The 15,062-nt window shown below is 58.7% G+C and overlaps 1 protein-coding gene across 1 annotated transcript; it reads left to right on the forward strand.

The window, feature by feature from the left end:
• The first annotated feature begins 7,277 nt into the window (after positions 1–7,277).
• Positions 7,278–12,779, forward strand: IRX2 (iroquois homeobox 2). Its single transcript, XM_055554673.1, has 5 exons — positions 7,278–7,523; positions 8,867–9,272; positions 9,580–10,302; positions 11,096–11,170; positions 11,875–12,779. Exons 1-4 carry the CDS (start codon positions 7,278–7,280, stop codon positions 11,146–11,148), a joined length of 1,428 nt encoding a protein of 475 aa, XP_055410648.1. The 3' UTR covers positions 11,149–11,170; positions 11,875–12,779.
• The last annotated feature ends 2,283 nt before the right edge of the window (positions 12,780–15,062 follow it).

The following is a 15,062-nucleotide window of genomic DNA, read 5'->3' on the forward strand; positions in this document are numbered from 1 at the left end:
GGTGAGGAGCCTGAGGGCCCGCGGGCAGCATCCTGCCCAGGAAGCCCCTCTCTCTGCCACGTTCTGGATGACACCCAGTGACAGACGCACCGGGGGCAGTCCGTTCAGAGGTCAACACTGCAAATCTAAGACTGTATCTTTACATTCTGAAGGATGGGATGGGCGAGGGTGGGGGGAGGTGAAGCCAGGAAGAAAGAGACAGAAACGTACATTTTTGAGAAACTATTTTTTTTTAAAGAAAGCACTCCTCAATTAGTTCCCTATACTTCTGCACTATGACACTTCTTTTAAAGGATAACACACATTCTTGTTTTAATTTTCCAAGTGTTAAATATTTCACATGCTAGGAATGTAGAGAGTGATAGAATCCATGTAACCATCATTTCAAGTTAACAATCTCTGGTGACATTTGCAGCAGATAGATTTTTCAGAAACAAAGCCTGACCACCAGCGTGGGGCCCCAGCCTCTCTTCAAGCACACAGTGGGCCTGCAGCCAGGGGAAGAGGCCCCATAGCGACACTGTCACCCCGCCTGTAAACAGCAGGTATATTGCTGGTTTGTTTTTCTTTTTGTCAATTGCGGCAGGACCTCAAGCTGTCCATATCCTTTTCTGAAAGTAGTATTATTTTCCCCAGCTCAACCTTATACCCCCAGGACTGGCTCCAGCGGATGCAAGCAGAGTCTGGGGTGGTTTCCGTCATCCCTGGGGAACACTCTGTTCCAGGGGACATGCCCTGGGCTGGGCTCTGCAGCCAGGCCTCCTCTGACTGCCATTTAGGACGCTTCCAGCCCTGCACTTTGCAGACAATGCTGCAAGGGCAGTGCCAGGGCTCAGTGCCCCCAGCCTGGCTTTTTCTCAGCGGCGGCGGACAATGAGGCAGGGATCTGGGGGTCAGCGGGGTGGGCAGCTCCTGCTTTTTCAGATATGGACAAATGTCTCCCGGATTCCTCTGTAGCAGTTTCAACGAGCACAGCAGGGAGAGCGCGCCTGATCTCCGCACACCCTGGGCCTTGTTTAGGGTCACACCGTGGCATCTGTCACATGGTAAGGTGTCCCCGTCAAGAACGAACGTGGGCCTCTGTCCTCTGTGCGGAGACTCCGCCGGCCTCCTTGGCCCGTCTCTCGGGCGTTTGGCTTCACCTGCTGACCTTGGGCGCCCTTCCTGGTTCTGTAGGGCAGTCTTTGCCATTTATGGTCACTGCAAACCTTTCTCCCCAGGTCAGTGCCAGCAATTTCTCTTCAACTGAAGTTTTTTACTTTTAATGCAATCAAATTTATCAAACCTTCCTTTCTGCATTTCCGCCAGTATTAACAACAACGACAACAAAAAAAAGGCCTTCCTTACCCGCGGCTCTCCCACCCAGCTGCGTCAGTGTGCGCCTGACCACGGTCTGGACGAGCCCTTTTGATGAAGAGTCAGCAGGCGGCTATGAAACGGGACCGGGACAAACGCCCTCTATAGCCTCTCTCGTCTAATAAAAGTAATGGGCAAAACACGGTTCCTTCTCCTCCGCTGGTTTTCTTGCGAGCGAGGATCCTACCCGCTCTGGCCGGATCCGAGCGACGCTCCGGGTCACTGCAGCCCCTGGGCGCGCTCACACCCGCGTGCACGTGCCGAGCTGCGCTCCGGAGTGGAAAACGGGGAAAGCAAGGCGAGTAATGGAGAGGCTGAGGACGGCCTGGGCGTCGGGGGGGCCGGGGGGCGGGTGGTGAGAGATGGGTGTGTATGAGCTAAGTTCTTCCAAAGGCTGTCTCGCAGAAACATTTAAAAGAAAAAAAAAAAAAAAAAGGGACACCTTTCATCTGTTTCCACTTGCCTACAGCCGCTCCCGCGGCGCGCGGACCTCCCCGGGCAGCGCGACTGTGCGCGCGCACGTGTGTGCAGGTCGGGGCGCCTGGCCGCGCGGCCGTGAACGCGGAGGGCAGAGCGCTCGCCCACACTGTCCTTCCAAACGATCGCCGACCGCTGAACGAAGGCGCTCGGGTCTTGGCGGCTTGGAAGAGGGTCTCGGGTCACTGGAATCCTTCATCCCATCCGCGGCGCGCGCACCGCCGCCCGCGCACCGCCACCCTTCGGCTCAACCCCGCTCGGCGCTCCCAGCTGGGGACGCGGACACCGGCGGGGACCTGGGCCCGGGGACGCGCGCACGGCTCGCCCAAAGGGGCTGCGGGTCGGGGTTCGCGGGGGGCAGGGAAGAACCGGAGCGATGGAAGCACGGGATGCGGAGAAGAGGCGAAGAATGCTGATTCCTGGGCCGTGGCGCAGGAGAAACTTCAGGAAGCGGGTCGGAGGCGGGGCGTTCGCGGAGAGGATGGGCCGTGTGCGGCCGCTGAACGAAACCAGGAGGAACACGTTAGCGGCCCGCACAGTTCTAGTCCTCCGACCTCAGGGGCTGGGCCATGGTGCTAGAACCGGGTCTCAGGCTGAGCCCAGAACGTGCAGAAGAGCGCGCCCCGGTCCAGGGACCCCTCCCGCGGCACTGCCCGCGGGGCCCGAGTCTTTCGGGCCGGTGGAAACCCAGGGGCCGCGTCCGCGCTCCAGGTTCACTGACTGGAGCGGCGGGGACCCCCTGGGCTTCGCCTCCCGCGGTGTTTTGCAGACACGCGTGGCCGCATCAGAAGACCGTGTCAGAGCTTCGAAAGGCCAAAGTGTCCAGAGACCCGCGAGCGGGCTCGACCCCGCTTGGAAGGCATTCTCGTTTCATTTGACTTAAACTCTGTACAGTTTACAGCGAAGTGTTCCTGTTTCCCAAAAAAGAAAACACAGACCCGGACTCGCGGCTCTTCTTGCCAGTTTCTGATGCCACTCGCTCCGCAATCCCCCAGGAAGAGCGACATCAGAGGGGACAGGTCCCTATACATGGCAACCACTTCCACTTGACACAGAACTTCACGAAGAGGAACCACGTAAAATGTGTCTTTTTAAATCTTAATTGACCCCCTCCCTTCGGCATATCTACACGCTCCAAGATGGTACCTCTTTGCCCACCCAACTCTTACAAACTCCCAAGACAGGGCAAAAGGCGGGAAGAGAGAGAGAAGCCGGGCTCGGCTAGGCTTTATTCAAACGCTCCAGGGTTGCTGTCCGTTTGCCCCGAATGCAATCGACGTGGGGGAGGCCGGGCCGGGGCGCCCTCAGTGGCCGGGGACGGCGCCAGGCCCACCGCGGCGGGGACGAGGCGGCATCTGCGGGCCACAGCGCCCCCTCGCCGCCCGTGCGCACGACTTCGGGCCGCGTTGCCGCTGGGCCTTCCCGCCTCCCGGGAGTCCCGGGAAAGGAGTGGAGGGCGCCTCGGTCTGCGCCACCGCTGCTTTCCGATGAGGACCTAGAGCCCCAGGCCGCCGTTCCCCAGAGCTCGGCCTCCAGGAAACCGCGGTTCCCGGAAACACGAGTGTCCTCGCCAACTCGTTCCAAAAGCACCGGCCACTGTGGGGACAAGAAACAGAAATGTGACGGTGTTAACCGATCCCTTTTTTTTTTTTTTTTGAATGCACACCTGGGGCAAAGTGTGTGTGTTAGGGGCGGGGAGGTGGAATCCACCGTAAATCCCGCAACCGAACTGCTCGGATCCATCGCGTTCAGGGCACGCACCCGGTTGGCCTGCGCGCCGGCTTTCTCTTCCATCCCAGTGAGGAGGGCAACCGAAAGTGACAGAGGCCGTGTCCGTCCAGACTCCAGCGCTCCACAGGCCTGAACAGCCTCCTCGCCCGTGAGCGGAGCATCCAGGTCCTGCTCCCCGAAAGCGACGGCCGCGGGGTCCGGGAGCTCCCCGCCGTGACCCGAGACGCAGTTGCAGGATTCCAGGCCACCCTCGCAGGCGGCCGCGCGCCCAGCCATCGCGTCGAGCCTCCGCATTTGCAGCCTGTTCTTTCGATTGAGTTTTTATAAAAGAAGACCGAGCCAACTTTAAGAAAAGGGAAAGTGATTTTATATATTAAAAAAAAAAAAAAAAAAAAGGCAGAGTGCTTTAAAGCGAAACGGAGTTTATATATCCCGGTAACAATGCAGAGCGTAAATGTTAATGTCTCTGCGTAGGCATTTTAATTTGCTACAGTCACCACCAATAAAAACAGCATGTAGTACGATTCGACTGTTTAATAGTGCAAGGTAGACGGCTTTTATTAGTAGCAGGCAGCAGTATGGAAAATTTAGATTTCAGTGGAGGAGTATAATTGCTGGGGGGAAAAAAAGACACTGAGCAGAGACTGTCTTCCGGATCAGCTGCGCTGAGCTGCGGGCAGCGCGAGAGCCGGCAGCCCTTTCTGGAGAAGCACCCTGGGCGACGCGAGACCCTCCAAAGCCACGTGCACATGTCTGGTTACACACTTAATTGATGTCAAAATCGAGTGTATCGGAGCTTATGCTCCCTGCTCCAAACTGGAGATGTTTTTGTAATAATTCGCTGTTTTCTTTTCTGCCCCTGGCAGAGATCAAGCCCTGGGGGTGGGGGGTGGGGGTGTGGAGTGGGGGAATCGAGGGAGGGGGAGGAGAGGGCGGGGGGAGGGGAGGAGAGGGCTAGGGGGGCGGCCCCAAATGCTAATGAGACAACAGCAGGAACTGGTCTTTAGAAATGGAAATACTCAGGCCCGTCCTCCTTGGAGATAAAAATTAGACCTGATTTTTTTTTTCTTTTTTCACTTGAACTATGTAATTGGAAGGGAACCGAAGGCCCAGAACCTGGTCTGGCGCTGTGAACGTTGGTCATCCGTCGTGTGTCTGTCTCATTTCGGCCTCTTCCTGGCCGAATTCCCTCCCGGGAAGACCACGGATGCCGGGAACCCTGGGAAAAGCAGGCTCCACGGGGCTGCTGCGGCCTCTGATTCTCCCCGCTTCCCTTTCCTTTTTAACGCAACAATAATTGATTTAAAATAACTGCCCTGAACTGAATTAGGGCGTCCTGCTTGGGGTCAACGCATTGCTGAAACTCACCTGCTGGGCCCTCGAGATGGCGCAGAGTGTGTGGGGTGGGGTGGGGGTGAAAGTTTGGGTGGGTGGTGAGGGGCTGGGGAGTGTTTGGGGGTGAGGCGTCTAGGAAAGTGTAGAGGGTGCAGGCTGGGGTTTGTGGGCGGCGCGGGGGCTCAGAGAGGAGAGCAGGTGTTGAGGGGACAGGCGAGGGCGCAGCGGTTTGGGGGCAAGTGGGGAGGCGGCTGGGGTCAGGTGCCTGGACCTCACCTACCGGGGGGCCACCGCCTGCAGGCGGAGGCGGGTGGGCTCTGCTCAAGTCCAATCCTGCAGTTTACAACCGGTCTCCTTGGATCTGGGGGAACGAAACACGGCCTCGATGGTTCCGCAGGCGGTCAGGCCCGAGGCTGGAGCCTCCTGGTCCTCGCGCTGCAGCCGCGCCTCGCAAGAGGCCGCATGGCGCCTGGGGTACCCGGGAGACCGAGACCCGAACGCGATCACCCTGGTCCTTCCGCGAGCTGCCCAGCCAACGGGCTGGGAAGTGGGCCAGGGGGGTGGGTAGGCGGTGGGGTAGGGGGGTGCGTAGGCAGTGGGGTTGCAGGGTGGGGGTAGAGGAGTAGGGGATGGGGTAGAGGGGGGGTAGAGGGGTGGGTAAAGGGTGGGGGGGGTCGGGGGAGGTGGGTAGGGGGGAGGTGGGTAGGGGGTGGGGGAAGGAGAGGCTGCGGCCTGGAGCTCTGGCCTACCGCGTTCCCCACCCCCCCGCAGGAAGAGGCACCTGTTGTGTTGACCACCACGCCTGGGCCTCGCACACCCGCCGCCTCCTTCCCCGTGCGCCCACTTCCTGAGCGTCCACCGGTGGCCCCATCTGCCCCCGCCCCAAGACCAAACCCCAGACGCCCTCCTCCACGGCCCAGTGGGGGAGGGTGGAGGAGGCCCGTGGAGAAGGGTGTCTCTGGGACTGGGTCCCAGAGCCTTTTGCCGAGCGCCTCGCCGCTGGGCCCCGAGAGGCGGCCCCCAAGTCGCCTGTTACCTGCGCTACCTGGGCAGCCGCGTGCGCCGCCCGCGCCCCCGGCCCGTGACTGTCTCGTCCCTTCCCGAGTGACAGCGAGGCTCCACGTCCTGCCAGAGGCGGTGTGTCCGGTGACGATCGTTTCCCCCGAGTGCTTTACAACACAAATCCGAAAGAGGCGTCAACTTATTAAAACAAAATAAAAAACCCTTTGGGGGAGGCGGCGGCGTCCTGGAGAAGCACTGGAGACGCGGGCTAAACCGCATCCGAGAGCAGAAGAGTCCTGACACCCAGGGCCCGCTGGCCACTGCGGACCTTGGGGCAGAGAGCTCACCTCAGGGCCCTCCTGGCGGCTCGCGACGAAAGCGCCCGGGATCCGGGTCCCGCGGGGGCACGCCGGGGCGGCGCGGGGCGGGCGGCCAGCTGCGAGGCCCCGCACGGAGGCTCGCCCCGTGCAGCAAGCAAGGACGAACCGGGGGAGGTGGGCGTGAGAGCCGCGCACGCCGCCCGCAGGAGGACTCGGGCCATGGCGCCGCACTCCCGCCGCATCACCCGTAGCTCCGATCCGGGCACGAGAGTCCGGCGCGCAGTACGCGGCCGGTGAGGGGGGCCCGGGCCGCTCATCTCCCCACCCCCCCCACCCCAAGGGGCAGCGGGCGGCCTCTGCGCGGGTCCTTGCGGGCCGATCTGGGGGCGGGGCAGTGGGAGGGGGCAGAGTGGCGGGCGGGGGCGTGGGGGGGCGGTCGGGAGGGGGGGGCGGGGGCGGGCGCCGGGAGTCCGCGCGAGTGGGAAGAGGGAGCGCGCACTGCCCGGTGCGGCCGGGCTGCGGGCCGGGGGCCGGGGCTGCGCGAGAGGCGACTGAGCCACAAAAGCCTGCGCGTCCTGCCTCTCGCTCCCGCCGCCCCTCCGCCCGCCCCACCCCCGGCGTCCCCGCCCCTCCCCCGGCCGCGGCCAGACAGCGGGAGCGGGCGGAGCCGGCGGAGCAGGGGAGGGGGCGGGCGCCCGAATATGCAGATGAGCCCGTGACGGACAGCTCCGCGTTCCAATGTCCCTCGGAAACTCGAGCGCTCCTTCCTCAACTCCTCACTCCCGACTCCAGACTCCCCCAAACCCCGACCGCCGGCCTGGCGCGCGGCTGCGCCCACCGGCTCCGAGCTGCCGCCGCCGCCAACGCCGCCGCCGCCGCCCCGCCGCTCCCCCGGCCCGCGGGGCCGCCCGGGCTAGTGCGCGGGCCGGCCTGCCTGGGCTGGCGGTCCCCGCGCCCGCCGCCGCCGCCTCGCGCCCCGGCCGGGCGTGGATGGAGGGCGCCGCGCGCCCTGCCCGCTGCTCGGCGTGACGCGGGCCCCCGCGCCCCGCGCCCACCATGTCCTACCCGCAGGGCTACCTGTACCAGGCGCCCGGCTCGCTGGCGCTCTATTCGTGTCCGGCGTACGGCGCGTCGGCGCTGGCGGCGCCGCGCAGCGAGGAGCTGGCGCGGTCGGCGTCGGGCTCGGCGTTCAGCCCCTACCCCGGCTCCGCGGCCTTCACCGCGCAAGCGGCCACCGGCTTCGGCAGCCCGCTGCAGTACTCCGCCGACGCCGCCGCCGCCGCCGGCTTCCCGTCCTACATGGTAACCGAGTGCGGGCTGGCGGGCGGGGTCGCGAGATGCCGGGCGCAGAGACCCTGGTCTGTGATCGGCGAGCTGAGGGTCGCGGGGAACGTGGTGTGGGAGGCGGCTCCGAAGTCGCGGAGTTGGGGCCGTGGCGCGGCCGGCGGGGACGAGAGGCAGGGCGGTCGGCCGGCGACGGCCGTAGCGCGGGGCTCCGCGCGCCCTTCCCCTCGGCTGCCGAGGTCATCTCCCCGCGAGCCCGAGAAGTGCGACCCCACTGGGGTCGGGACAGGATCTGGCCTGGGTGGCCCTCTTTCAGGCGCCGAAGCTGGGCGAGGAGTCTTGAGCGGGCCGGGGCTCGCTTCTTCCGGGGCGGGCAGCAAGGGTCGGCGCCCCTGGGCCTCCGGGGCGATCGCCAGGCGCTGGGCACTTTCTCGCGGGGCTTGGGGGTCACGGGGCTGGAGAAATCAGCGGAGCCTCGGCCGCGGCTCTGGGGCCCGGCCGGGCCGCCCAGATCTTCGCCTTCATCTGCCCCACAGGCCCGTGCTTTAGAAAAACATGTCGGCCGGCGTGCGGCCCGCTAAGTGCCGCCTCGGTCCCCGCGCGCCGAGAGCAGCCCCTGCGTTCCGGGCCCCCGGGCCGGCCCGCGCTCCTCCTGCTCCGCTGCCCGGCCAGGCCCAGGGGCTGGCAAAGCGTGTTTTAGACGCTGGAGGCCCGGACGGGGGGGTGGGGGGGGGAGCCCTGGTGGCCACCTCCCGCCCTCGGCGGAATTCCAGAGCAGAGACGGGGTAGCCGGGGCCTCGGCGCTGGCTGTAGAAGTCTCGAATTTAAACGTTGAGGGTTGAATTAAAATGCTAATTGCCGCGTATTTGAAGAATTCGAAACGGTGACTGGCTTCGAGTTGCAAATTGGATTTGCCGAGCTTTAGAGTGGTGAATAGCGGAGCGGGGGCTCTGGGGTGTTTTTTTAACCATTTAAGGGAGGGGAAGGCGACTAGGAGGAGGCGGCGACTCTTTACACCAGGAGAAATTTAGATATCAAGAAGCTACCTGCGGGCCCGTGTGTGCGGGCCTGTTTGTGCATGCCCGTACCGGCGGCTCAGGGGCATTTGGGGCCAGATGTGTCATTTTTAGTAAAATGAAATCGTTGGAAAATTTGGGAATAAAACTGCAGCGCTTTCCGAGATCCACAGCTGGCGTTAAACGACCCGCTGCGTCCTCCGGATCTGTTGCTGCGGGAAGGCGCAGCCCCAGCTCGGGGAAGCACCCTGGGAAAGGCGGCCGCGGGAGGGCGGAGGGGTCGCCGGGGCTCTGACACCTGTCCGGCCCTCGGACGAACGCTCACCGGGCTCTTGTCGGTTGCAGGGCGCGCCCTACGATGCACACACGACCGGGATGACGGGCGCCATCAGCTACCACCCTTACGGCAGCGCGGCCTACCCGTACCAGCTCAACGACCCGGCCTACCGCAAGAACGCCACGCGGGACGCCACGGCCACGCTCAAGGCCTGGCTCAACGAGCACCGCAAGAACCCCTACCCCACCAAAGGCGAGAAGATCATGCTCGCCATCATCACCAAGATGACCCTCACGCAGGTCTCCACCTGGTTCGCCAACGCGCGCCGGCGCCTCAAGAAGGAGAACAAGATGACGTGGGCGCCCAGAAACAAAAGTGAGGACGAGGACGAGGACGAGGGCGACGCGGCGAGGGGCAAGGAGGAGAGTGCGGACAAGGCGCACGAGGGCACCGAGACATCGGCTGAGGACGAAGGTGAGCGCGGCCGAGGCGGCGCAGGGGCGCGGAGCCTCCTTCTTCCCAGGCGGGTCGCCGAGCTGAGGCCGGAGAGGAGGCCGCCCGCCCCCCTCCCCGGCCCCCGGCCCCCGGCACTCCAGGCTCCGCCGCCTGGCGCCTCTGGGGCCCCGTGAGAGCGCCGCTTGGAGCTCGAGAGCGGGGAGGTCAGGCTGCCTGGAGCACGCGGCTCGGGTGGGGTCGGGGTGAGGGATGGCGGGGGCGGGGAGCGGTGGGCAGCGGGGCCCGGAGTGCCACAGACCGTGCCCCCCACCCCGCGCTTCTGCAGGGATCAGCCTGCACGTGGACTCGCTCACCGACCACTCCTGCTCCGCCGAGTCAGACGGAGAGAAGCTGCCCTGCCGCGCCGGGGACCCCCTGTGCGAGTCGGGCTCGGAGTGCAAGGAGAAGTACGACGACCTGGAGGACGAGGACGACGACGACGACGAGGACGGCGAGCGGGACCTGGCGCCGCCCAAGCCCGTGACCTCGTCGCCGCTCACCGGCGTGGAGGCGCCGCCGCTGCTGAGCCCCCCTCCCGAGGCCGCGCCCCGCGGGGGCGGGGGCGGCAAGACGCCCCTGGGCAGCCGGACGTCGCCAGGCGCGCCGCCGGCCGCCAGCAAGCCCAAGCTGTGGTCTCTGGCCGAGATCGCCACGTCGGACCTCAAGCAGCCGAGCCTGGGCCCGGGCTGCGCGCCGCCCGGGCTGCCCGCCGCCGCCGCGCCCGCCTCGAGCGGGGCGCCGCCGGGCGGCTCGCCCTACCCCGCGTCACCGCTCCTCGGCCGCCACCTCTACTACACATCGCCCTTCTACGGCAGCTACACAAACTACGGGAACTTGAACGCGGCGCTGCAGGGCCAGGGGCTGCTGCGGTACAACTCGGCGGCCGCGGCTCCCGGAGAGGCGCTGCACGCCGCGCCAAAGGCCGCCAGCGACGCGGGCAAGGTGGGCGCGCACCCGCTCCCGGAGCCCCACTACCGGCCCCCGGGCGGCGGCTACGAGCCGAAGAAAGGTAGGCGGCCCGCGGGGCCCCGGGGGCGGAGGGGGGCGGTGGGTCCCGGCGGGCGACACCCCTAGGAGCTGGGAAAGGGAACCGGGCACCTGTAGGTCTGGCCGGGGAAGCCCTGTCCCTGAACCGGGAATGGGAAGCGGATGGCTTTGCACTCCTAAGTTAGAAATGAAGGAGGGGGGGCGGAGCTGGTGAAGTCAGAAACAGGGTGGGGGGCCAGGCGATCCTGCCTCGAGACTGAGACAGGACTGACCCCCTTATTACTGACTTTTCATTTGATTTGTTATTATTCCTGTTGTTGGTATCGTCCTGACTGTTTTCGGTTTGACAAATACAAATCGACGCCAAATGTAGCTTCCCTCCGGCGTCCTGAGCGTCAGCCTCGGCGCTTTCTGTCGGTTCCTGGTCTCAGCTCAATCTCCTCTTCTGCCTTCGGCTGCAAGGAGATAAAGCCTTCTGCTTCCTCCCAGGGGTCTCCGGTTTTTAAATCTTCAGAACAGAAAACCAGAGTCCGTTTTCTCCCTCCCTTTCTTTGCCTCGCCTCTGTTGCTCCTAATGGAGGCTTGAGCCGATCAGACCTATAAAAGGAGGTCAAGGGGGCAGAAAATGCGGAAATGTGACGGACGAGTGCCTCAGGGGGCGGGTGAGGGGGGGCAGCCGGGTCCCCCAGACTGCTTGGGGGTTCAGGGGGAAGGGCACGGCGTTGTTGGGCGGCGCGGGGCTGGTGGCCGCGAGGCTGTCGCGAGGCAGATGGCTCTGGGGTCGGGTCCTGACTAACTGCCCCCTCCCCTGACAGATGCCAGCGAGGGCTGCACCGTGGTTGGTGGGGGCGTCCAGCCCTACCTATAGAAGGGCCGAGACAGCAATGCAAGTAAGTGGGCTCCCTGGGGTCCCCCCTCCCCACACCCCTTGCGGAACCTTCCACCAGTTGCCCAGCAAATTCGCTTAATGTGTATTTCTTGCTTCTTGCCATGGGGTCTGAGGACAGAGCCTTACTTCTCTCTCTCTCTCTCTCTTTTTTTTTTCTTTAAGTGGGAGAGGATTATGCTCTTTTTGAGAGCTCTTCTTCTTCTTCTTCTTTTTTTTTGTGCTCAAGTTCTGCTTAAAAAGAAAAGTCACTCCTTCAACTGGAATGTGTTTATTCCACCACTGCTGCTGTTTTCTCTTTGGAAAAACAGATTCTTAAAATCTGGGTATTTGTATGCAGTTTGGAACCTTAAAAAACTACACTTCAAAGGCACTTGCTTTCATGAGCTAGTGTTCCCGAAACTGGGGGTATCAGACCCATTTTTAGATGACATTTGCAGTCAGGCTGGAGAGACACAGAAATACTAGTCTTTTATCAGGCCTGTCCCCGTGTCCAGATGGAGTAGATAGTACCAGCAGTTTGCCTGGCTGACAGGAGTGTCTCAAAAAGAAAACTGCTTTACAAGTAGGCAGAATTACTCATCACAGATCTTGAAGGTGGGCAAGAAGCGAAACCTTTTGAGATGGACCCTTTTTAGAATGTGGTGATTGATACTGGTGGGGGCTGAAGGATTTGGGGGATGACTTGGTTTTTTCCTTGGTCCACAGGTAGGTGTCACAATTGCTTTGGAAAAAAAAAAAGTCAGCAGGCCATTCTCTCCTCCCAAGTTCATAAATATACAGATATATATATATATAAAATGACCTCTAAATCCCGACTGCGTCTTGTGCCACTGTAAACAGGAAGGATCCACAGGGCACTGCCAACCCACAGACTCTATCGGAGCAGACTTTTGTTGGACATACGTGAATTTGTTGGCATAGTATAGCTTCCCCAATGTATGTGTGACTTTTGAAAACAATCTTTTTTCTCAGGATATCTTGAATTGATCACTTCATTGCCACGGTATATATTCTATAGGTGTGATAGGATTTACTGTAAAATTTATTTGTAAAAGATGTACACAGTAGAAATAAAACGTGATTATAGAACTTGAGTACTTAAGAAGTGGAAACAAATTTGATATTTATTTTTATAATGATATAAAGCTTCTAGTAATTTATGCAAGTTGTATTGCAATGGAATCTAAACCTTTTGTAAATAAATTCTGCCTGGTTTTTATTTGAACATTGCTGGTTATACAATCTTTGTTGGTTGTTTAACAAGAATTCTTTACTAATTTATATCTTAAATTGTAAATAAAAACAAACTAGTCTACAACAGCGTGGTGTTTGGGGCTCATTTGTCCTGGAAGAGGCTTTGGGTAGGGAGCCCTGGGGACAGCAGCCCCTCCCCCCAGGTGATCTGACCTCAGGCTTTTTAATGAAAATGTGTAAAATAATCCCTCCCGTCTGCTCCTGCAAGAAGGCAGAGGCAGGAGCAGTACACTGTAGGGAGATACGCATGGTTTTACATTATTTATATACACATGCATTGTAAAAAAATCTGGATTTTGTGTTCTGAATATGCAAATGGATTGTTAGTGTACATTTTAAAAACTTGGCAAAATAAAGTGATCTGATACCCCATTCATTAGGATCCATTGGACATTTATTTCTGGGCTTACTGAGCCTCCTCAGTAACTAGAGTATTGTGAGTGGATAATGTGGATAATATGGGGTATAAATGATGCCCCCACCATAAATTATTGAGTGAAATAATTGTTTATTGTTTATTTGAATTATCCAGATTGGCGTAGATTATTCAGATTTATTGAAGGACTTCTTAACTCTCCTTTTCATATAACTCATGTTTAACACAAGGCGAAAATCTGGGGAGGAGAGATTTATTTTCCTTTCAGTGGCTCTTAGCCTTACCCTGGGGGGAAAGAAAAGTTTAAAGAACCCTAGACTATTGCCTCGTTATTGTGTGACTCACTACCTAATTCTAGGACAAGTCTACAATTTGTAGTCAAGGAACATATTCCCTTTGATTAGTATCATAAAAGCAGCAAAACTGTCACTTTAATTTTCAGCAAAATTATATGGATACCCATATAATATAATTTCAGAAAAGAAATGAACAATCGTTTATTTCCTCTCCAAAGATAAATTGAGTGAATATAACTTACGGTTATAAAACAAGAATAATAGCTTCTTAGATTGCCCTTTAATCAATCATACACTTATTTTTCAAGAGGTTCATCTATTTTATTCCATGATTAATAATGTTGCAGCCTGAGAGCATTATTGGATCCCAGCGGGGGTCGGCCCGGATGCTTTTAGCTGCTTTGGAATGGTCAGTTGGGGTTCATTATGGGCTGATATTGAACAATTTATAAAATCTTGTCTAAACATCTGCCGGCTCTGATAGGCCAATGTGTCTGAGGATGGGAAATTGCTGGACCAGTTGATATTGACAAACGAATCTCTCTCCAGTGGCTTTTTGTGCCGTGGAAATTAGTGGCCTCTTGCTGGGGTCTTGTTAGAAAGGGTATTCGAAAGTAATCTTAGCTACTTGAGGCAAAGCTGGGGGGCTGTGAACTGGTCACAGAGCCTTGCCTGTTATGGGGTCTGACTGCCCAGGAAGGCGCAGACCAAGGCTTCGGTTTTCTGTTCCTTTTCAGGCATTCTGTTGGCTTGGAGTAGATAAGCGATCAGAGGTTAGCAGAAAGCGAATCTTTGCGGGTAGAGAACTGTTTTCCTCCTTCCTGCCTCCCCTAGTAGGAGACCTGGACATGTTTGGAATGGAGCTATCTCTTGGCGACAGGGAAGATTTTTCACGTGGGAAGCCTGGTTGCTCTGTGGCAGCCGTCTGGAGGAAAACAGATTTGAGTCTGTGCACATAAAAGGGAGCCAGGAGCTCCTTTGCCTGTTTTTGTTTCAGATGGAACCTTTGTGGAATTACCGGGAGGATAATGATTTTCCCTCCAGATAGCATTTGACATTGCAGTCTGAAGATGTTAAGCGGTTTTGCTTTTATTAACATTAGCCATATTTCCTAAATCAGCAGAGAATCCAACCCTCGTGACAGCAGTATTTCCTATATGTGATATTCTAATTTGAAGACTTGGGTGAAAAGTATGAAAGTTAACAATATTTAACAAATAGGCACTGAAAGACCATGCTCCCTGATGAAGATACATAGTGACAGCCTCGGGCTCTTAAGGAAGCAGGGAGAACGAGGAAACCAAGTAAAAACTGATCTCCCTGCATATGTTCAGAAACTGAAGCCTGGATGAAAACTGCCTCCCTTTGGAACAGAAGATTGTTTTACCTGGATACATGATCCCTTCGCGGCACACACAGGCGTGCACGCGCGTGCGCCCACACACACACCACACACACACACACACACACACACACCCCAGACCTCCTTCTCAGGGACAATCTGCACCTTTCAATTGGTGCAAACTCCGAGCAGCTCAGGAGATTAGCTCACACTAACGAATCCTCTTTGATGTTTATATGCCCAACAAATTATCAAAGATTTCCATAACTTACCCACCCTGCCACCTGACCTGAATTTCTTTCGGGAAAACTTGATTTTTTTAAAAATGTATGCTAAGCACAGAAAACCTGCAGGTGTTTAGAGGGATCTTTTTTAAGGAAACGTAGAATGCAGTTTACGGTTCCTCCGCTGCAGCTCTTCAGGAAGGATGAGGGAGAAACAGAGGCTCTTCTCAGGGAAGAGGGTTACTGTGTCTGATTTCTCTCTTCTGCTTTAAAATTCAGCTAATCAAACATTACGTCCCGGCCCACGGAGACTTTCGCAGATGTTAGCGGAGGCCTGGGAGAGGGAGGCGGGCGGCGGCGAGCGCGGGGCCGCGGGGCCGCAGGATGGAGCCCGTGCGGCC

Source organism: Bubalus kerabau, chromosome 18 (genome assembly GCF_029407905.1).
Source record: "Bubalus kerabau isolate K-KA32 ecotype Philippines breed swamp buffalo chromosome 18, PCC_UOA_SB_1v2, whole genome shotgun sequence".
Lineage (NCBI taxonomy): Eukaryota > Metazoa > Chordata > Mammalia > Artiodactyla > Bovidae > Bubalus > Bubalus kerabau.